This window comes from Microplitis demolitor, chromosome 4 (assembly GCF_026212275.2).
Source record: "Microplitis demolitor isolate Queensland-Clemson2020A chromosome 4, iyMicDemo2.1a, whole genome shotgun sequence".
NCBI classification, from domain to species: domain Eukaryota; kingdom Metazoa; phylum Arthropoda; class Insecta; order Hymenoptera; family Braconidae; genus Microplitis; species Microplitis demolitor.
Window position 1 is genome coordinate 1,152,521 of NC_068548.1, and position 22,131 is coordinate 1,174,651.

Sequence of the window (22,131 nt, forward strand, 5' to 3'; positions counted from 1 at the left end):
TCTATCTCTCAAACTTCACCCAGAAATTTAAATTTTGTATAAAAAAAATAAAAAAATTTCTCTTAATATTTCTTTACCAAAAATTTTTTTTTCTTAAAATCATTTTATCTTCAAAACTATCAAACTTACGTCAAAATTCATAATATACTTTTTTATAGAGAATTAAATTTCCTACAAAATCACTCCTTACCTCCTAAGCCCGATCTCTGACCCTTCTCCCACAATTTCTCTTATACGAAACCCGCGAAAAAAATTTTGAAATTTAAATTTAAAAAATTCAAACTTTCCATAAAAAAAATTATCAAAATTCGGTCTTAAATAATTTAATAATTGAAACAAAACTTACCCCGTGTTATTATCATCCGCCATAATGAAGAAATTTTATAGCCGACACTCAAATTTTCAAAATTAAAACTCAAACTCAAACTTATGTATCATTAATTGATTAATTAGTTAATTATTAACTCAATTAGTATATAAATGTTGTAACTGATCATAGATAATAATAAAAAAATAAATAATAAATATATAATATATATAAGTTTTAAAATGATGTTGAGTTTACAATAATATAAATTATACTAACGTTGAATCAAGACTACGGTATTAACGTTTACTAATTTGTATGGCTTCGGATATGAAGCCTAAATAATTCCAGAAAATTTTATTATTATTGTTATTATTATTTCAATAATAATAATAATAATTACAGTGACAAAATAATACTACAGTAGTAATATAAGTAGCAGTCATGGACTTTTCATTGGAATTTTTAAATCTTATATATATTTATTGACAATACTATTTATTTTATTAAATAAGTTTTAAAGAGATTAGTTTTGTATTTATACACGTGATAGTCATGTGTGAAAAAAAAATATATGAGAATTTATTTATTGGAAGATTTATATTGATAAATTATGAATTTTTGGTTTTTTTTAATTTTTGAATTGTTTATAAAAAAAAATATGATTTTTAAAAAAATGCACCTGTAGTTTTTTTAATTTTCTACATGTGCATTTTTTTTTTTTTTTAATTTTAATTGTTGAAAAAATAAATTCAAAAATTTTCTACTGTCTGCTGTCAAAAATGTCAACGGACTTAAATTTCAAAATTTTGGAAAAAGTGTAGGAGTTACAGAAAAATTTATAAGGACTTTTTAGTAGGAAATTTTATAAGCTACAAATTTGGTTCTTATGAATTTTTGGATATCTTCAATAGTTTTGGAGTTATTTTAATTTAATGATGTAAGTAAATTTGGAGCAGGAGTTAGCTGTCAAAAATGTCACTTGATTTAAATTTCAAAATTTTGGGAAAAAGATAGGAGTTACAGAAAAATTTATAAGGACTTTTTTGTAGGAAATTTTATAAGCTACAAATTTGGTTCTTATGAATTTTTGGATATCTTCAATAGTTTTGGAGTTATTTTAATTTAATGATGTAAGTAAATTTGGAGCAGGAGTTAGCTGTCAAAAATGTCACTTGATTTAAATTTCAAAATTTTGGGAAAAAGATAGGAGTTACAGAAAAATTTATAAAGACTTTTTTGTAGGAAATTTTATAAGCTACAAATTTGGTCCTTATGAATTTTGCGTTAACTTTGAGAGTTTTGGAATTATTTTAATTTAAAGATTCAAGAAAATTTGGAGCAAGTTTGCTGTCAAAAATGTCACTTAATTTAAATTTTAAAATTTTGGGAAAAGTATAAGAGTTACAGAAAAATTTATCAAAACTTTTTTGTAGGAAATTTTATAAGCTACAAATTTGGTCCTTATAAATTTTCGGCTAACTTTGATAAATAACGAGTAATTTAAGAAAACTCAAATCAATATTTAAATCCGTCACCTAGAAATTTGAATTTCCCGCGTAAAATTTTCTAATGCCAATAATTTAATTGCTCATTACCTCATCTTTCATTTTCCTTTTTTTTCATTAATAAAAATAAATATAATAAAAATTTACCTCATAGATTTATTCACCAGTTTCAGTCAACTTCTCATCTTTCCCTTTCTCATAATGTCTTTAATTACTGCCTCATTGTCTTTGTTCTGAACAATTAAAAATTTTTTTTTCTCACTACTTATTATATTTTTTTTAAGGCCTATTTTTTGAACTATTGTTCCATTTTCTATCACAACCATTTTATTCAACTTTTTTATTCACACAAACAAAAAAAACAAAAAACAAAAACTTTTAATTCTTTAAGAAATTTATAATTATTCACTGAATTTTTTTATAAAACTTCATTATTTTAAAAAAATACTCGCGCGCACTTTATTTATTTATTCAAATATTTAAAATTCACGACAGATTTTTAGGTTAAAAAAATATCAAAATGATTTTATTAGATATTAAAAATAAATTTAAGTTATATAATTTTATAACTGAGGTAATAGATTTATTTTAAATATATATACATATATATATACATGTATATATAATTTATGAGCTAATATATCACAGAATTAAATCACTTATTTATATATTTGTTTGTCGTTTGGATTTTTAAAAGTATGTTTATTTACTTGGCGATTTAGAGCCAGTAGTCGATAGAAATCGACCGCGGCCATTTTTTATTTTTTTGGCGGGAAAATTTGAATATTTGAATTTGAATTTTTGCTTCATTTATGTAACCAATATATATTTGAATAGGGATTCGAAAATGCATTAATATGAGCCCCCACAAGCTAAACTTATTTTTATATATTATTAAAAATATATACTTCATATATTTATTAAAATATATATGAACTATCAATATCATTGAAAATATATATGTCATGTTGGTACTCTTTTTAAAGAGCATTAAATTTTCTATACAGTTGTATAGTTCAATTTATATATGTATGTATATATACATATATATGTATAATACATATATACGGGGTATGTTTTAATGTCAAAGTCAAAAGAGGTAATTTTTTCAGACAACATGAATAAGAAAAATGAAAAGAGAAGCGAAAGACGGTTAAAATGAGTACCCACAACATTATATTCTAATAAATTGTCATATATTGATATATATATATATATATATTAGTTATAAGTATAAATTACACTTCCGGTTTTAACATATCGATGTGGGTACTCATTTTACTCGTCTTTGCTCCCTCTATACAGATCTATGGTTAATTTTCGATAAAAAATTAATGAGTAAGTAATAATTACTATTATCACCATAATTAATTTTTTTTTTTAGAACACAGTGATGTGGGTACTCAAACTACAGGAAATCGATGTCTGATTTCGAAGGTATCAATGAAAGTCTTATGATATTTTATAATTTTTTATTAATTATGACATACAATAAATAAATAATTAATATTTGTTGAATTAAAAAGCCGTAAATTTTTTTTTGTTTTAATATTTTTAATTAAGATGACGATGAATTTAATGTTCGTTTCTGTTATTGTAATTATAGTGTAATAATAATAATTATAATGTAATAATAATAGTAATAATAATAATAATTATAGTAATATTGAGAAAAAATGAAGCTTATTCTTCTTCTTCTTCTTCTTCCTCTTCCTCCTCTTCTTCTTCCTCTTCCTCTTCTTCTTCTTCCTCCTCTTCTTCCTCTTCCTCTTCTTCTTCTTCTTCCTCACCTTCTTCCTCTTCCATTGCGGGCTCTAGATCCTCGTCGGCGGCTGCCTTAACATCCTCTTCTTCAGGTGATTCGGGATCTTCCTTCTTCTTGCCTGGTCTCTCTCCAAACCATTTCGGTAATTTCGCTATAAATTAATTCATTAATTAATCAATTAATCAGTCATTAGTCGCTCCATCGATCAGATCATTAATAAAATTATTAGTAGGAATTTTTGGATCTTTATTGACAAAAAAATTCGATTTTAATTACTCGGGATTCAAAAGTTATTTTTTAATAAGTCCCATTTCAATTTTGGGCCTTATATATTTTTTTTATTAACAAGCAAAAGTATTAAGGGATAAGTTATTACTTATTTTTTCGTTCAGGCAAGAAAAAATGATAAGGCCCATTTTTATATTTGGGACTTATGGGTCTTATGAATAGTTTCTCATCAAATTGTATATGAATATAGACTCTATATACCAATTATAAATTTTTTATATTAAAATTTATTTAAAGAAGTCCACTGGGGCCCAAATAAATTTTGGGCATTATATTTTAACATATGTACAATTTCTGGTAATAGTAATCCATGAATTTAATTTTAAAAATATTATTAAAGGACTTAATAATTAAAACATATTCTGGGCCTTATGGTAACTTTATATAAGGCCTTCTACTAGTTTTGGGCCTTACATTTTACCAAAGCAAAATGTGTACAGCAATAACCACGAAATAAAATTTTACACCAAAAGACTGGAAATTGCAAAAGAGAATAAGGCCCAAAACAAAAATGGGCCTTACTTGAAATTTCCAGCCCCTGGTCCCCAGACTATGGTGGTTATAATCACCTCAGAATATCTCATAAATTTACTTCCCACCCTTCCCATCACCATAAGGCCCAAAAAAAGTATAACTATTATTAATTACAAAAAACACATCGAAGAGTACATACTCTTCTGGCGACCAAGGAATTGTTCCTTCTGTTGGGTCCACTCCTTCTCCTTGGTCTCCTTCAGCAAGTCCGTCAGGCCCTGTAATCAATCAGGCCCACATGCAAGGGATAACAAGGATTCAACCACACATAATTTAACAATTAACGATAAATATTAACAATAATAAAATTAATCTCCATAAAAATAAACTGTCCCCCCCGAATAAAATATTTTTTGGGTCCCAAATCATGCTAATGAGTCCCCACAATTAATGACAGGGTATTGGGCATTGGTAAATCGATTTATCGATGGCAAAACGCGTTACGTGGGACTCATATTAACTCACTTTTCGTACGCTTCATAAACTGTTCTGTTTTTTGCTTCCACAATTTCTCGTTCAGTTCAGCTAACGCCGTATCATAACCCTATTTTAATTTCATTAATTTATTTAACCAACTATCGATTAATAACCTGGCTGAGTCATTAATAAATAATTAATAATTAATAATAATTAACTTAAATTAATAAACTTACGCCTTCAAATAACTTTTTCTTGTCGTCGTAAGATCTTGTGTCGACACGACGCTCATATTTTGAAGCCACTTGGATCTTGGGCTGTTAATTAGAGTAATTATTAATAATTGGGTCCTATTGATTAATTGACCCATAATTAATTAAATTATTTATTGACTTACGGGATATTTTCCAGTTAAGGCTTCGGGGTCGAGACCTTTCTTCAGAGCTTTATGCCTCAATTGTTGTTTCTGTCGCTCCTTCAATTCTTTTAACTGTAAAATTAATGGGCCCGTTAATTAATTAGTCGATTAATAAACTCATTAATAGTTAATGTTGACGAGGTTGGAGTTAAAGATAAGTGTAGATTTTTTTAATTTAGAGGGGGTGAGGTAATAAGTTTGAAAGGTTACTTGGGGCCTTATGTACTCTATGGGCCTTACTGACAATTTTTTAGTAAAAAAAACTTTTCTATCACTTTTAGTCGCAATTGAGAGATTTATATGAAAAAATCTTTTAATGAGGCCCCAAAAAAATATGGGCCTTATTTTAGATGTTGCTTCGAATATTAAAAAAATTGAGTTTTTGTAAACAAATAGGTAAGTGGTGAATAAAAATATATCTTTCGAAAAAATTCAATAAGGCCCAAAATTAATTTTGGGCCCTATGTCATTTTTTTAAGTTGTTCGATTAATATGATCATTTTTCTCAAAAAATTTTTTAAATAATCGACTTCTGTAAGCATAAGGCCCAGAATAAATCAATAAGGCCCTCGATTTAGACAGGAGTAGGGAGATAAGGACCAGTAATTACTTACATCATAATCCTGACGCTTTTGACGTTCTTCCAAGTCATATTTTTCAGTTTCAAGCTTAACGATTGTTTCCCACAAATCGTTGGCTTTTGCGCGTAATCTCTCGATAGACAAATTTTCGACCTCGAGAGGCTTAATACGAATCGATAGTGATATTTTTTTCTCTTCTTCTAATTGTTCTTTTGTTTTGTTACGTTCCAATTGCGCTGACGACAAGTTTCCCTGAATAAAAAAAAATTCAGCTAATCAATTTAATAATTAATTAATTAATTAATTAATAAAAATAATTAATTACAATATCTTTTTTGTTGATTGTAAAGTTGGGTCCTTTTTTGCTTTGATCCTTCATCGCTTGCATCATAGCTTGACGTTTTTTCTCTGATTCTTCAAGACGTCTGTAAATTAATTAATTAATTTATTTATTTGATTAATTGATGAAAAATTTAATGAAAATACAAATTTTGGAAAATTACCTTCTCTTTTCTTCCTGATCACGTTGTTTCTTTTCCTCTGTAATTAAAATTAATGTTATTTAAATTATTAATTAATTAATTGATTAATTGATTAATTACCAATTTCACGTTGACGACGTTCTTCTTCTTCCTTCTTCTTTTGGGCCATTTTTTTCTCTTCCTCAGCACGGCTAACTTTACGTTTAGCTTGCTTTTCCTGCAAGACAAAAAAAAAATAAAATTCACTTTTTGTGTTTGCGAGTTCTAGAAAATCATTCTAGAATCGAATGATTTTCTAGAATTTTCTAGAAGTTTGTACCGAAAGTATCTTGAATGTTAATAGAAATCTAGAAGATTGAAAAAAATTTTGGATCTTCTAGAATATTTATGAATTTTCCAGAAGCTTCTAGAAAGTTAAGAAAAATGTCTGGAGGCTCAAAAATATTTATTAACCCTCTGGAATATTTCTAGAGTTTTTTTTTAAACTCGCTAGAATATTTCTGAACTTTCTAGATCCTTCTAGAAAATAAAAAAAAACATTTATGGTGTTTGAGGATTCAGAAAAATTCAGTAACCTTCTAGAAGATTTCCGAGTTTTTAAAACTTTCTAGAATATTTCAAAACTCCTGCAAGCGTCTAGAGAATTCAAAAGAATTCTAGAAAATTTTGAAACGCCTGAAAATTTAAAAATCTGATAACCTTCTAGAGTATTTAAAAAAATTAGCATCTAGAATATATCTAAACTTTCGAGAACCTTCTAGACACAAAAAAACATATTTATGAGGTTTTGGAAAACTCAGTAACCTTCTAGAAGGTTTTTTAAAGTTTTCTGAACTTTCTAGAATGTTTCAAAACCTTCTACAACCTTCTAGAAAATTCAAAAAAATTCTATTACCCTCCTAGAAAATTTGAAAAGTGAAAAAACGTCCAAATAACTCAAAAATTTTGTATCAACATGAAAAATTCGGGAAAAATTTCTTTTTTTTTTCCCGCCAATTTTCAAATCACTAATTAAAAAATAATAATAACCTTCAATGTCTTAAGTTCTTCCTCTTCCTTGGCCCTCTGCTTCCGCCACTCCATAATATATTCCTTGAGTTGTTCATCGAGATCGCTTCTTTTTTGCTCTTGTCTCTGCCAAAAAAAATTCAACCCCCATAAAAAACCAATTTCTTTTCTTCACTCAAATTCTTTTCCAAAAATTTCTTACCTTCATAAATTCCGGGTTATCGGACTCTCTGATTTGAAAAATTCATGAAAAAAAACAATTTTATTTTTTAAGCAAAAAAATAATTAATCATTTATTAATTTCATGTTATAAAAAAAAGCCTTAAATAGAAATTAATTATTTTTTTTTTTAACAATAAAAGCGTAATTATTTATTAACAATTACAGCTGCGGGATATGGAGCTGAAGAGATGGAGGTTTCTTTTTTTATTAAACGGGTGGTTAATTTTTTTTTTTTTTTTTTGTGGTTTAATTACAGTAATTAAAAATAAAAACAAAGGGTTTGAATTAATAACACGGGACACATAATTATCTTGTTGGTCCTTAAAAATTAAAATTCTGCGTAAGCTAGAAAAATAAATAAATAAATAATAATTATGATTATTATTATTATTATGGATAATGTTTTATTTACAAAGGGTAAAAAACCCTTTTCGTAGGGTTGTGATTGGTGGGAGTGAAAAAAAAAAATCTGAAATTAATTAATAAATTATGTGATTATTTATTATTTACAATAAATAAATAAATAAATAAAATAAATAAATTAAAATTGCGTTTGCGATATTTGTATTTTTTCGATTTTTCGATTAAAACTTACTTTTGGGACGCCCTACCCCTACAAAAAAGAGAAATACAAGGATTAATATGAACTTATGAGTTTTTTTTTTAATTTAAAGCAGATTGATTATTTGATCGCTTTTTTTTATTAACAAAATTAAATTTTTAAAGTTATGAAATTATGGCGGAATTAGCGGGAAATTTAAATTTTAGGGAAAAAATCGATTAATCGATTGTGTAGTGATTTAATTTTTTTGGAAGGAAATTGGCTGGTTTACAAAAAAAATCGATAATCGATTGAATAATCGATAATTATCGATTTTTAAATCGATTATCGATTGTTCAATCGATCATCGATTATTGAATCAAACATCGATTGAGTAAATTGCAATTTATTCTCGTTAGAAATTTTGTCATTGACAAAAAATCGATTATTGATCACTAAATCGATGATTGATTTAATAATAGATTATCGATTAGGTGTAAAATCGATTCATCGATGAATAGAAAGTGGATAAAATTTTGTCAAAAAAAAATCGATTTATAAAAAAAATCACTTATCGATTATTAAATCGATGATCGATTTAACAATCGATTATCGATTAGTTGTGAAATCAATTAATCGATTGAGTAGAATGATCTCATTCGTTGACTTTTGAAAAAAAAATCACTTTATTATTAAATCGATGATCCACTTAATAATCGATTATCGATTTAATAATTGATCATCGATTAGTTGTGAATTTAGCCAACCGATTGTGTAAAATGTTACCCAATTCATGAATTTGAAATAAAAAATCGATAATCGATAGTCAATAATCGATTATTTTATACAATAGAAACTTTGTCATCGCAAAGTCGACAGATCGAATCCCGGTCACACTTTTCATTTTTTTTTTTTTTTTTTTTTTTTTTTTTTTTAAATTAACCAAAGATCAAATTCCTCAATCTGCTTTACAAATTAATCCAAAAAATGGTAAAAAAAAAACATAATACCCTTTTTTAGTTTTATTTTTTGTTTAAGTATTTTAAAAAAGGAATAAAATGAAAGGACGATTATTAAAGGAAAATAAATGCGGCATATTTGGTTTAACCATCGACACAATTAGCGACAACAATTGTTCATATATTCGCTAAATAATAGTATATATAGTATATTTTGTTTATTTGTTTTTTTTTTTTTTTAATTTTTATTTGTTTGTTTGTTTAATTTAAAAATGTAAGAAAAAATCAAAAACAACAAAATAAATAATTAAACGAAACAAAATTATATACAAAGCGTCTTATGCGTTTGTCAGCGTTAGCAACAATATTGTTTTTTTGTCCCTTATATTTTTTAATGTTTAATAATCAGCTGAAATAAATTATTATTAATTATTATTAATTATTAATTAAACAATTAAGGCGATAAACTTGTAAATTCAGCGAAACGGATTGTCGTTTTAAATAAATACATTGTTTTTAATTGCGACAGCTTGTTCTTGTTTTATATATTTTTTAATTAAAATAATAAATTTTAAAAAAAATAAAATAAAATAAAGCCGAGGCAAAGTGACAGACGAACTGTAACTTACTCGATCTTCTTCTCAGGCTGCCTTTTATTGTCAACAATAGTCGCATTGCATCGATTGGCGTCGTTGGATTTTTATTTATTTTTTTTTTTTTTTATATATATTTTTTTTTGGTTTTGATTTTTTATTTTTTTTTCAGTCGTGGTAATGGAAAAAGAGAGAAAGACCAGAGTCAGTAATTGGCTTTGTATAAATATAAAATGTGGTTATGGTTTTTTGTGTGTTAGTAAATTTTGCTAATAGAGTAACCGAATTACCGAAAAAGAGGAAAAATGGATTTTTGTAGGTGAAATTGTTGATAAATTGATTGAGTAACTAGTGAGGGCTATACAGAATTTCAAGAGGAAAAAAACAAAAAAAAAAAGTTTCAAATCGGATGAGTAGATGCTGAGATATCGAGGTTCCGTAAATCCGTACGGGAAACTGTACGGATGTACGGATTCCATTTTTTGGGTTGTGGTTTGAATTTTGAGATAAAAAAAAAAATTGGGCTTGTTAATTCGAGTGTGCTGAGTAAGATAGGACCATTTTTGAGTGAATTTGAGTGTATGGAGTAATTTTTTTTTTTGGAAATTTAATAAAAATATGAGTGGATAATGGAAATTTTTTCCTAATAGAAATTTTGTGAATAATTTTAAATTTTTATGAGAAATGTAGTTGATATATATTTGTGGTGCATTTATATATAAATATGTATAAAAATATATGTATACATATTTATATATTTTGTAGTGTAATGAAAATTATCCGGTCACTCTATTTTTGTAAAAGAAACACACGATCTAATTTTAAATTTAACTAGACTTAATATATACATATACATATATATATATATATATATATATATATATATATATATATATATATATATATATATATATATAAGTCTAATAAAATTTTTTATATTTTCTAATTAAAAAAAAAATCCCAATAAATTTTGATAAAAAATTTTTTTTTTGAATTTTTGAAATTTCCCGAATTTTTTAAAAATTTTAAAATCCATGATGATGATGAACTTACTTCCTGTAAAAATTAAGTAAAACAACAATTTTATAAAAAAAAAAAAATTTGAATTTTTTTTTTTTTTAGTTTAAAAAAATAAAAATAAACTTACACTTCTTCGACTTCCTCTTCCTCGCTGCTGTTTCAAAAAGGACGAAAAAACACATTATTAATGAGACAGTAACATGCGACGGTGGGAAAATATTTAAAAATTTAAATCAAAACACAAATTAGGTATTTAAAAATTCAAAAACGGTACAGACATTAAGGGAGAGACATAATAAAGAAATTTTTTGAATTTTTTTTTTGAAAAAAAAGTTGTGATAAAAGTACTCACGAGTATTGATCCTCGTCGTCAGACATGTTTGTTATTTAGTTTGCTGTAAAAAAAAAAATAATTAAAATGTTGAATAAAAAAAAATTGTATATTGAGTTCGGTTTGACTAATTAATGAATGAATTAATTAGCGATAATTAAAACGAAATAAGTAATTGGATACGGTGAGATAAGTGTTGCTTGAACCGATGCTCTATAAGGCAAGATCCACCTCCAAATCGTAAACTCTAATTTTAAACTAACGCGGTAACGTGCCCGGTTGGTTAGCTTGGGCTTAGCTTCACTCAGGCTGTCTCTCTCAATTTTCAAAAATAAAACTATCGGCTGTATTTATATACAATTGTTTCTCGACCTATTTTCTCATATTTCATCTTGGATTTCAACTAAAACATTTATTTTAATAACGTTGTTTAGATTTTAATCTTGAGGTGATTTACTCTTTTTTTTTTCTATGGAAAAGAAAACGTCATGTCAATTATTTGACAATGGGGATTTTTGGGTTTGAGAGAAATTTTTAAATTTGAACTATTACTCGTAATTTACGAAATTTTCCATACTTAAAAATTTGACATTTACTTGAAGAAAACTACCATTCAAAAATTAAAATTTTTGAATTTTCCGGAATCAAAATTCCCCATGATCTAAAAATTTTAGATATTTTTTATAAGTGAAATTTGTGATCATTTTTTAAAAATTCGAAAAAAGACAGATCATAAATGAAAGTTTGAAAATTCCCCATATGTTAAAAATTTATATAAATTTTTCCATATAAAATAATTTCACAGTTATTGTCTGGCTGCCATAATTTTTCTATGGTAATTTTTAGATTTTTTCAAAATTAAAATTCCTCATAATTAAAAATTCCTCAAATTTAAGAATTCCCCAGAATTTCAAAATTCCTCATAATTTCAAAATTCCCCATATTTTACTAAATACACAAAACAAATTTTCATTCAAATTTTTACATTTTTATATTTCTTAAAAAATTTTTTGAAAATTCCCCAGAACTTAAAAATTCCCCATATCTTACTAAATACATAAAATGAATTTTCATTCTAATGTTTCCATTTTTATATCTTTTAAAAATTTTTGAAAATTCCCCAGAATTTCAAAATTCCCCATATTTTTGCTAAAATCACAAAATAAATTTTCATTCAAATTTTCCCACTTTTATTTCTCTTAAATTTTTTAAAAATTCTCCAGAACTTTAAAATTTCCCAGAATGAAAAAAATTCCCAACTGTAAAAATTCCTCATACTTAAAAGAAAATCCACAAAATAAAATTTTGAAAAATTCTTTCACTCAACTTTAAAAATTTCTAAAAATTCCCCATAACAAAAAAAGAATAAAAAATTCTAAAAAAATTCAATCACTCACATACGGAATTTAAAATTAAACAATATCACAAAAAATATAACCGATCACACTTTAAAAATTCACCATCACTTAATTCTAAAATTTAAATAAATATCAAAATTAAAAAAAAAAAAAATGAATTATTTAAAACTTACACTTATTGAAAAAAAAAAAATTAAATTCCCTTGCGGATAGACGGGAAAAAAATATGTATGCACAGAACAAAGATTCCCGGTGGAATGTGGAGTCCGCGACAGCAACAGCGGCTCTAAGAGCACACTCAGTCCTCACATAAAACTACCGAGTAAGTCGATCTAAGTAAAGAATAATTCCACCACCCGTTTATTTAACTAACAGCGATCCTCGCCTTCTTCGTCGTGCATTAGCTCAGTTAATTTTAGATCAACACCATCCTTACTAACTCAAACTTATTCTTACCCCTTACCCTCCATACCCTCCCTAGACCCAAGACCCGCGAGATTTCCCCCTCTAATTTATTTTCAATAGTAACTGTATAAAATATATAATAAATATAACGATACTATTTTAGTAAATTTAAAAATGGTTTCAGTATCATGATTTCAAAATAAATTTTTTTTTTTTTTTTTCAAAATTTTTTTTCATTTATTTTTTTTTCTAAAAAAAATATGAGGTAATTTGATTATTCAATAAATTTTTATTTTGTTTTGTTTTTTTTTTTTTTTTTTTGGTTTTTATGTGGAAAAAAAAAAAAAAAATTCGGGTGAAAGAAGAGAAGTTTACAAATGGGGTCGCCATATTTGGCCTCCATTATATTTTTGTATGTGTCGTGCCAAAGTATTATTACGTATGTGATGATAGATGTTTATAGATTATTTTAAAAAAATATATATAAAAATTAATATGAAGAAATAGAAAAAAATATATTGGGTGTGGGTTGATTTTGAAATAACATGAGTTATAACTGTGGTAGAAACTAAAAAAAAAATTTAATTCAAAATTAGAGACTCATGCTTTGATTCGCGTGATTAGAAATAATTTTAAAAAATTAATTAGTTTAATTAGTGGGTACTGAAGGCGGGAAATTTTTTGAAATTTAAAAGCGGGAATTTTTTAAAATTTAAATAAGGAAATAAAATTACCTCACTACTGCTTCTGATGTTTGGTATAATTGGCTTCTTGAAGGGACGTATTCTACAACCGAACCTCAGCTGACCGGACTCTTTTTTTCCTCCAAAACCTCCGCCTGAAAAAAGTAAAAATTTTAACTAAAAAAAAATTTAATTATTGTGGTGAGAGTAATGGAAAGAAATTTTTAAGAAAATAATTTTGTTCGAGTACTTCAGATTATAAAGAATTTGATGCCGTTTAAAATGAGTACCCACATGCTAGGTTTATTTTTAGTAACTAGAATAGTTTATATATATTTTTAATAAATATACATATATGAGAATTTTGTTAAGTATAACTTGTTGGTAGTCATTTAAAAGGAAATTTAAAGCCCTTTAAAATGAGTACCTACATGCCATAGTTATTTTAAATGTCACAAATACTTACATATATTTTTAATGAATATATATATATATATATATATATATATATATATATATATATATATATATATATATATATATATATATATATACTCTAATTTCAAATACTTAAAAATATGACTTGTTGGTAGTCATTTTAACGAGAATTTGAAGCCCTTTAAAATGAGTACCTACATGTCATACTTATTTGTAATAATTCATAATCATTCATATATTTTTGTTAAATATACATATATGAGAATTTTGTAAATAATAAAAGTATAGCTTGTCGGTACTCATTTTAAAGAGAATTTGAAGCCCTTTTAAATGAGTACCTACATGTCATATTTGTGATAATTCATAATCACTCATATATATTTTAGTTAAATATAAATATATGAGAATTTCGTAAAAATTAAAGTATAGCATGTTGGTACTCATTTTAAAGAGAATTTAATTCTCTACCATTCTATCAATCTATATATCATATATTTATATATTTTTACCTAAACGCCTTGGCTTCCAGTTCTTCATAACCCGCCCTCGCTCTCGATCCACAAAAATCATAGATCCATTACATAAAGTATCATTTAATTTTCGTACCGCCCTATCCGCTTGATCATCAGTTGCCATTTCAACAAATCCATATCCTTGGGGCTGTCCCGTTACCACATCAATTATTATTTTGGCCGTTTTTACTTCTCCCACAATTGAAAAATGCTAAAAAAAAAAATTCAAAAACAATAAAATCCCTCTAAATTATTTCCTAATTAATCAACTTTCAATAAATATTTTATTTTTACTCCAAAAAAAATTTTATCATTTTTGGCGCGAACTTAAAAAATTCAAAATAAATAAAATTAATTAAATACTTACATCAATTAAATGTTGGCGATTAGTTTTAGGACTGAGTCGTGATACGAATAAAGTTGAAGATGGATAAGATTTTAAATTATGCGGTGGTTCATAATGTGAATTAATTGCACGAGTAATTGCTCTGTCATGAGGTTCAGTATCAGTACCATCAATACTTCCTGCTTTTAATGGATCATATTCTTTTAAATATGGACTCCAATTTTTAAAACCATCACTCTGATAATTAATTAATTAATTTATAATAGTTGTACAGTAATTAGTAATTAGTAATCAATTTTTTATAACCTCACTTACCATTTTATTTTTTAAATTAAAACTCACTGTCAATTATTTTAACTTACTATATTTTATAAATAATTGATAATTAATGATTAATTATAAATAATTACATAATTTAATTAATTTTAACTTTGATTGTTTACAGAAAATTTTAATTGTCACCTGAGACGTGACAAGTGACGAGAAGTCATCTGAGCTCGAGCTAGAGGCGCTGGTGGTAATTTTAAAATTCAAAAATGGCAACGGCGGGAATTTCAAAAAAGGCGGGAAATATTTAAAATTGGAATTTTTTAAATTTATGATTACAATTGGAATATATTTTTATTTATTTTTTATACATTTTGTTATATAATAATAAAGGTATTTATATATATATATATATATATATGATCTAATATAAATATATGTAATAATATATATATTTGTAAATATAAGAAAAAAATGGACAACTAGTTAGGAAGATTTTTTGTAATTTTTTAGTAAAAAAAAAGTTATTAAATTTGTTTCGGGGTAAAATGGGTCGGTAAAATTTTTAAAATGTATTAGGGGTAAAATGGGTCGATATTTTTTTTTTCATGTGGATAAAATGGGCCTTAAAAAATTCCTATCCTGGTAAAAATGGAATTTTTTAAAAATTTTAGTAAAAAAAAAATTTCAAGTGCTGATCCATTTTACCCCGATAATAAAAATTAGATAAGATCAAAATTAATATGAGCGCCCATTCGTTGCAACGCAAGTATCGTATTGACAGCTTTGACCCACCGTTTCTTGATGACGTATCTCTTGAGTCTAACTTTCGAGATCGGATTCTCCAGAGCCAATGCCAGCCATCGATGCTCTTGTAATTGTCGTGCACTGGGTCTTTTACTGCCAACACAAAACTCATAAATTCCATATTCAATACATTCACCCTACCTATTTTTCCCCCAAAAAAAATACCGGTCTCCAATAAAAAAATAAAAAGCAACTCAAGTATCCCGAGAATTTTGAACGGTTTGAAAATACCGCGCCAAAGAGTTCATAGACTGACGGCCAATGCTCTCGTCATTCCAGTCGACGCTTATCGACTTCCTGGGCAACGAATTTACGCCCCGCGCTCGAGGCTCGTGGTCCCACTCGTCCAACAATTTCAACAACAAATTTTTCGCGCTATTGGGCTCGTCTAAATTCATCGTCTTGTGCAAATTTTCTAGGTTAGTAATCCGTGGAACGTCACGACAAGTTTCTCCGAATCGATGTTTGGCTCTCGATTTCCTCCATGGTGGCGTTAAATCGATATCCTCTTCTTTATCGAATCGATTTAACTTAAACTCCACCTTTTCTTCCTTCGACTGCTTGTAAATTTTACTGGGGTTAAATTTAGTGCCATTTAATTTTCTGTCTCGAGTTATTGCTGTCAATTTTTCATTTATTTCATTTGTGTCATTAACATTTTCCGTGAGCGATAATATATGACCAGATTTCATTTCAAGATGGCCGACTTTTTTCGCCGCCATTTTGTCGGTCGTATTGCCCCCTATCGTTTGAGTACCATCACTCATATTCGAGGCCATGTTTCCAAATTTTTTCAGTCCCACAGTGGCCATTTTCCCCTCTATCACTTGAGTCCCTTGAGTCCCATCACCCACGTGGCCAATTTTACCCACCATTTTGTTGAAATTTTTATCTGCCATATTGTCACTAACTTTCATTTGAATATTCCCGCTATTTTTTTCTACATGACTGATTTTACTGTCCGCCATTTTGTTATCAATTTTAGATTCAATATAAAAATTTTGTTTTCCCACCATTTTGTCAGAATTAGTTGCTGCCATTTTATCTGCAGTAGTTGCCGCCATTTTGTCAACTACTTGATTGCAGGTTATCGACCTCAGATGCTCAGATAATTTAATTATTTCCTCGGCGATGATAATTTGGGACGCAGGGTCCCGAGTGTAAGAATCCTGGGCCTGACCCTCGGATGCCCGTCGCTCAAATGCGAGGTTGGGGACATTCAGGACTAACCTCTCGTCGAATACTGAGTCGGAGGTCAAGCTACAGATGCTCTCTGGTGGAGATGGACTCTGACCTCGCAACGACATCGACTCCTGGTCCCTTTCCCCCACCACTGTGCCGTTGTCGTCAAATAAATATGGACTATTCGGATGGTCCCGCCATCTTTCGACGAATAATTTCAAATTGTCTTTCGTCACATCTAGTTCACTCTTCACTTTATTATTGTTATTGTTATTTAAAGGCAAATTTGGCTTAACAATTTCTTTCTTCTTCTTCTTTTTGCGTATGGGGGCGTCTTTGGGCCTTGTAGAGGTCGCCTTTGGCGCGAGCCAACGGTGACGCCGACACTGATGCGCTGTCAGGCGTTTTCTGTAAATTTTTTTCAATCCAGTAATTTTTATTTTTCATTTTTTGAATTTTTTTTTGTCTTTCGTGCTCTTCCTGTTTAATTTGAAATCGGCGGGAATATTTAAAATTTGAAAAGTTCATCAGTTGTCGCCTCTGGTGACGGTTAATGAATTTGAATTTTTTTTTGGAGATCGATATTTTTTTTATTAATATTAATTATTAATTGCAGCTATGGGTAATTAAATTAATTACTAATTAATATTAATTAATTATTTAGAGTCACGAAAGACAAAATTATGGCTAATTGTTAGTCTTATTTTATTAATATTATGTTAGTTTGTTAATTCATCATTAACTAGAGAGAATTGCCGGAGATGCCCGAAAGTAACCGAATATTCCCGAACTCGAAACTGTCATATTTTGCAATAAATTTCGACTCTAATGAATAGAGTTAATCCTAAATTTTAATTTTTTCACATTTCCGAAAATATCCGAAGATAGCCGAAGATACCCGAAGCTAAAATTTTGATATTTTTCGATTCATTTTGACTCTAATCAATAAAATTAAACCTCAATAATGTTTTTACCAAATTTTACTAAAATTCCGGAGATACCCGAAGTTTACCGAAGATACCCGAAAGTTCAATTTTTCAATTTTCAGCTGAAATTTGACATTTAAAATATATTTTGGCAATTACTGAATGTAACCGAAGACTTACGATCGTACCCGAAGTAAAAAAAATTTATAATGATTTGAATTTAGCTATCAGCAATTTTTTTATTTAAGCAATTAAATAAATTAAAAGCTTAGGAACATGTTCTATTAATTATTTATTAATATGACATGCATATGAAAAATTAATTGTATAAAAAAATAATAAATGAAACTTACTCTTTGTCTTTAACTAAGAGGCTGCGTATGAAATCTTTGGCATCTTCTGAAATATTATTAAAAGCTTCATGATCGAAGTCATATTTAGCTATCGTAACATTAGCCATTGTTTCAACATCAGTGTCTCCCATGAAAGGTGATAATCCTGACAGTCTAAAAATTATAATTTATTTAGTTATGAGAAAATAAAAAAAAAATTAATTAAGTGAGTAAAATAATTACAGGACATAGCAAATGACTCCAATACTCCACAAATCAGTACCAAAGCCAATTTGATCAAAATTAACGACTTCTGGAGCAACGAATTCTGGAGTGCCGAATAATACTTGTAATTTTTTACGTGGATCGTACTGCCTTGCTAGACCAAAGTCTATTATTTTAATGCGGTTACCTTCTTTGGTAAGGCATAATATATTTTCTGGCTACAACATAGTAAAATATATTAATTTTTAAAAAATAGGGATTTTAGAAAAATATCGACGCTCGTAATTTTCTGTCATAAGTGTCTGCAATTAGTTTTTTATGTAAAATCAGTTAGCGGGTTAAATTTGTGGAGCAATTTTCTCTAGTTTGAATACCCACATCGATAGGTTTCGAAATAAAAAAAAATAATTTTCAAAAATTCATTGTAAAAAAAAAAAAGTTGATTTTTTTTCAAAAATTGTTAATTTTTTTTTGAAGAGGAGTTGATGCCAAGTAAAATGAGTACCCACATCAATATATTTAAGCCACAATTAGATCAAAAATCCAAAAATACTTTTTTTTGAAAATTAAATGACAAAGTACTACTTTTGCAAAAAGCTGCCTTGTGGGTACTCATTTTACTTCTCTCGGTCTCCGCTGACGATCCCAGCCTCTTATTTAATTAAATAAAAATCTAATAACGTCCAAATCCAAAATACTCATTTTGCCCCATCTAAACTATCCAATGACCATCTTACCCAAACATATCGATGTGGGTACTCACTCAACTCGCCACCTTCTCCACAATTCATCCCTCCCACTCATTTTACTCCCAAAGAATTTTTTTTCCACAAACCTTCATGTCCAGATGCAAAATATTCTGCGAGTGAACAAACTCAATTCCCTCACAAATTTGTCTCATAAAAACCGCGCAGCTTCTCTCCGTCAGTACAAAATCATCGTCTATGACCCTCTCGAACAATTCCCCTCCTTCAATCCTAGAATTCCAGATTTCAAAGTAATTTTTGTTTTTTAAATTTTTGTGTTTACCGCCATTTAAAAAAAAAACTTACAATTCCAATACGACGTAAAATTGTTTTCCAGTATCAATAGCGTCATACAATTGAATCAATCTCGGATGCTGTAACCGTCGCATTATTTCGACTTCACGTTCTACTGAACGTCTGTCCTCTTTTTTTGTTGTGTTTACTATTTTTACAGCTAATTTCAAATTATTTTTTTTATCTTTACATAAATATACTGTACCAAATTTACCCCTGTAAAAAAAATTTTTTTTTCAGTTTAAAAAAATTCAAAATTCAAACTAATGTTTTTTTTTTTTTTTTTTTTTTTTATTTTTATTTTTATTTATATTTTTCATTAACTTCGGAATGTCAAGTGCATTAGTGTTAAAGTTTAAATTCCATTTGAATTTAATTGGCACGCCTTCACTTTCAACTTGTCATTCATTTGATATATGTATATATATATGATATATATACATATATATTGAATTTGGTATGTAGTAAAACATCAAGTTGTGTATACACGTGTATTTATTTATAGAAAAAGACCTTGATTAACGTTTTAAAACATTACCCCTGAATTATTGTTATATATTTATATATATATTTCACAAATTCCCTATTTTTTTTATATCGATGGATTTTTTTATTTTCAAGCACCGATAACTCGAAAACTATTAAGTTTTGGGAAAAAATATATGAGGCATTTTTTGTCGGAAATTTCAAGAGCTACAAAAAAGGTTATGAGAAATTTTCTGATAAATGTGATATTTTATGAGTTATGAGGAATTTTGGCTACGAAACCAGGAAATGAGTAAAAATTAGTGGGAAATATTTCAAAGTTGAATTGTGACTCAGGAATTGGAGATAAGGAAAAAGTTAAAGAGACCTTTTTTGTAGAAAATTAAATTTTGAAGAAGCGCTTGAAGTTTTTTTTTTGAAAACTTTGATTACTGAGTCACAATTTTGATTTTAAGGAGAAAAGAAAACTATTTTTGGAATATTTGGAAAAAATTAATTTATGAGTGAGAAAAATTGAAAATTTTGGGCGAAGGGTTGAATTTATGGAAAATTTGTACTAGACCTTTTTTGTAGCTCTTTAAATTTTCTACAAGAAACATAAAAACAATTTTTTCCTAAAAACTAAAACTGTCACTTAAATTTTAATTCAAAGTTCGAATACAATAAAAATTTGAAATTTTTACCAAAACCAATAAATTTTTTAGATTTAAAATCGAAATTCCATCAAAACTACAAAAGTTACGAAAAAATCTTAAGAAACCTTTTTTGTAGCCCTTTAAATTTCCTACAAAATAAGTCCTGACAAGTTTTTACCCAGACCTATAACTTTCCTCTCAAATTTAGAAAATAACAAATATTCCTTAATGTAGAGAAAAAAAAATATGAAAATATATAAATATATATATATAAAAATTCAACTTTACCGCCCAAGCTCATCTTGTAGATCATAATTGCTATTGAAATCAACGCGTCTCACTGTAACATCTTTATAAGGAAACGCTGGTTCGATTTCTACAAAAAAAATTTTTTAATTGGCAACTTTTTTTTTTTTCTCAAAAAAAAAATAAAACTAAGAATAATAATTACCACCAACAGGATCACTTTCATCCACATGAATCATTATAATTGAAAAATGAAATTAATTAATTAATCAAACGCGATCAATTAATTAAAATTAATTGGCCAATTAATCAAAAAATCATTTTTCTTTTAAATTAACAAATAAAATTAAATTTTCCACTTGTAATTTTATTGAATTAATTAAAATGTTTGATGATTTATTAGTTAATTAATTTGATAATTGATTTATTAATTAAATAATAATAATAATAATGAAATTATAAAATATATATTAAAATAAAAGAGGCTGAGTCTCGAGTTGCTCAGAAGTCTGAACGCGACACAGACGAATTTAGATTTTCCGACCACGGGATTCAGCCCGTGGATTCTTTACGAATCACGTGACTCATTTATTCCTATATATATATATTTAATAAATATCTATCTATATATATGTATGCATATATTCATTTTGCTTGACTTACTAACAGACAAATACATGAATCAATTTTTTTTTATTTTTAATTATTTATAACAATATATGGACCGCGGGAACTTCAAATGGAAATTGTGGGAAAACTATTGGAGATATGGAAAAATTGTAGGAGAGCAAAGTTGTGGGAAATTAAATTTCCTATAAATTTTGTAGAAAAGGTTTTTTTGTATCTGGGATATTTAGTTGGGAATTTGGGATTTTTGGGAAAGAGATTTTGATGGGAGGAATTTAATATTTTATGGGACTGGGTTTGGAAGGAATTTCTGGGGAAATTATTGAAGATATGGGAAAATTGTAAGAGAGCAAAGTTGTAGAGAATTTAATTTACTATGAGATTTGTAGGAAACGTTTTTGTGTACCTGGGATATTTGGAGAGAAATTTGGGATTGAAGATTTAGATAGAAATAATCTGGTATTTTCTGGGACTGGGAAATTTGGAGGAAATTCTGGGAAATTATTATAATAAAAATAGTGTACAGTTAGATTCGTATTGAAATTTCATCAAGTTTGAGTACCCGGATCGATATATTTGGATGACAAAAAAAAATTTTAATAAATTATAATTTTGAAAAAAACCATAAAATATTTTTTATAG

At 27.3% G+C, this 22,131-nt stretch overlaps 2 protein-coding genes across 10 annotated transcripts; both read right to left on the reverse strand.

Annotated features, from left to right (window-relative positions):
• Positions 1-3,273: 3,273 nt before the first annotated feature.
• On the reverse strand, positions 3,274-13,563 carry LOC103570455 (troponin T, skeletal muscle). Of its 9 annotated transcripts, XM_014439567.2 has the most exons (16): positions 12,506-12,669; positions 10,996-11,038; positions 10,771-10,797; positions 10,677-10,679; positions 9,660-9,680; positions 8,126-8,143; positions 7,511-7,538; positions 7,330-7,434; positions 6,421-6,517; positions 6,322-6,358; positions 6,144-6,243; positions 5,852-6,070; positions 5,217-5,309; positions 5,056-5,136; positions 4,542-4,620; positions 3,274-3,731 (listed from the first exon to the last, which is right to left on the reverse strand). In XM_014439567.2, exons 2-16 carry the CDS (start codon positions 11,019-11,021, stop codon positions 3,499-3,501), a joined length of 1,167 nt encoding a protein of 388 aa, XP_014295053.1. In that variant the 5' UTR covers positions 11,022-11,038; positions 12,506-12,669; the 3' UTR covers positions 3,274-3,498. The 9 variants fall into 9 exon arrangements, with proteins under 9 accessions (XP_014295053.1, XP_053594829.1, XP_053594827.1 ...); XM_053738854.1 differs by lacking the exons at positions 8,126-8,143; positions 9,660-9,680; positions 10,677-10,679; positions 12,506-12,669 and adding an exon at positions 13,472-13,563 and having other exon boundaries at positions 10,771-10,794; XM_053738852.1 differs by lacking the exons at positions 8,126-8,143; positions 9,660-9,680; positions 10,677-10,679; positions 12,506-12,669 and adding an exon at positions 13,472-13,563.
• Positions 13,564-15,791: 2,228 nt separating this feature from the next.
• Positions 15,792-21,370, reverse strand: LOC103570475 (MAP/microtubule affinity-regulating kinase 3). Its single transcript, XM_014439495.2, has 7 exons — positions 21,068-21,370; positions 20,905-20,992; positions 19,508-19,711; positions 19,291-19,432; positions 18,474-18,673; positions 18,252-18,404; positions 15,792-17,380 (listed from the first exon to the last, which is right to left on the reverse strand). Exons 1-7 carry the CDS (start codon positions 21,099-21,101, stop codon positions 15,985-15,987), a joined length of 2,217 nt encoding a protein of 738 aa, XP_014294981.1. The 5' UTR covers positions 21,102-21,370; the 3' UTR covers positions 15,792-15,984.
• Positions 21,371-22,131: the final 761 nt, after the last annotated feature.

What these genes read in the sequence shown, in the direction of transcription:
- LOC103570475 (XM_014439495.2), bottom strand. Translation starts at nt 21,101, where the DNA reads ATGATTCATGTGGATGAAAGTGATCCTGTTGGTG. An exon ending in TGAAAGTGATCCTGTTGGTG is followed by an intron (nt 20,993 to 21,067) that starts GTAATTATTATT and finishes TTTTTTTTGTAG; the next exon opens with AAATCGAACCAGCGTTTCCT. An exon ending in TTTTACGTCGTATTGGAATT is followed by an intron (nt 19,433 to 19,507) that starts GTAAGTTTTTTT and finishes CTGGAATTCTAG; the next exon opens with GATTGAAGGAGGGGAATTGT.
- LOC103570455 (XM_014439567.2), bottom strand. Translation starts at nt 11,021, where the DNA reads ATGTCTGACGACGAGGATCAATACTC. An exon ending in ACGTCGTCAACGTGAAATTG is followed by an intron (nt 6,359 to 6,420) that starts GTAATTAATCAA and finishes TTTTAATTACAG; the next exon opens with AGGAAAAGAAACAACGTGAT. An exon ending in GATCAGGAAGAAAAGAGAAG is followed by an intron (nt 6,244 to 6,321) that starts GTAATTTTCCAA and finishes ATTAATTTACAG; the next exon opens with ACGTCTTGAAGAATCAGAGA.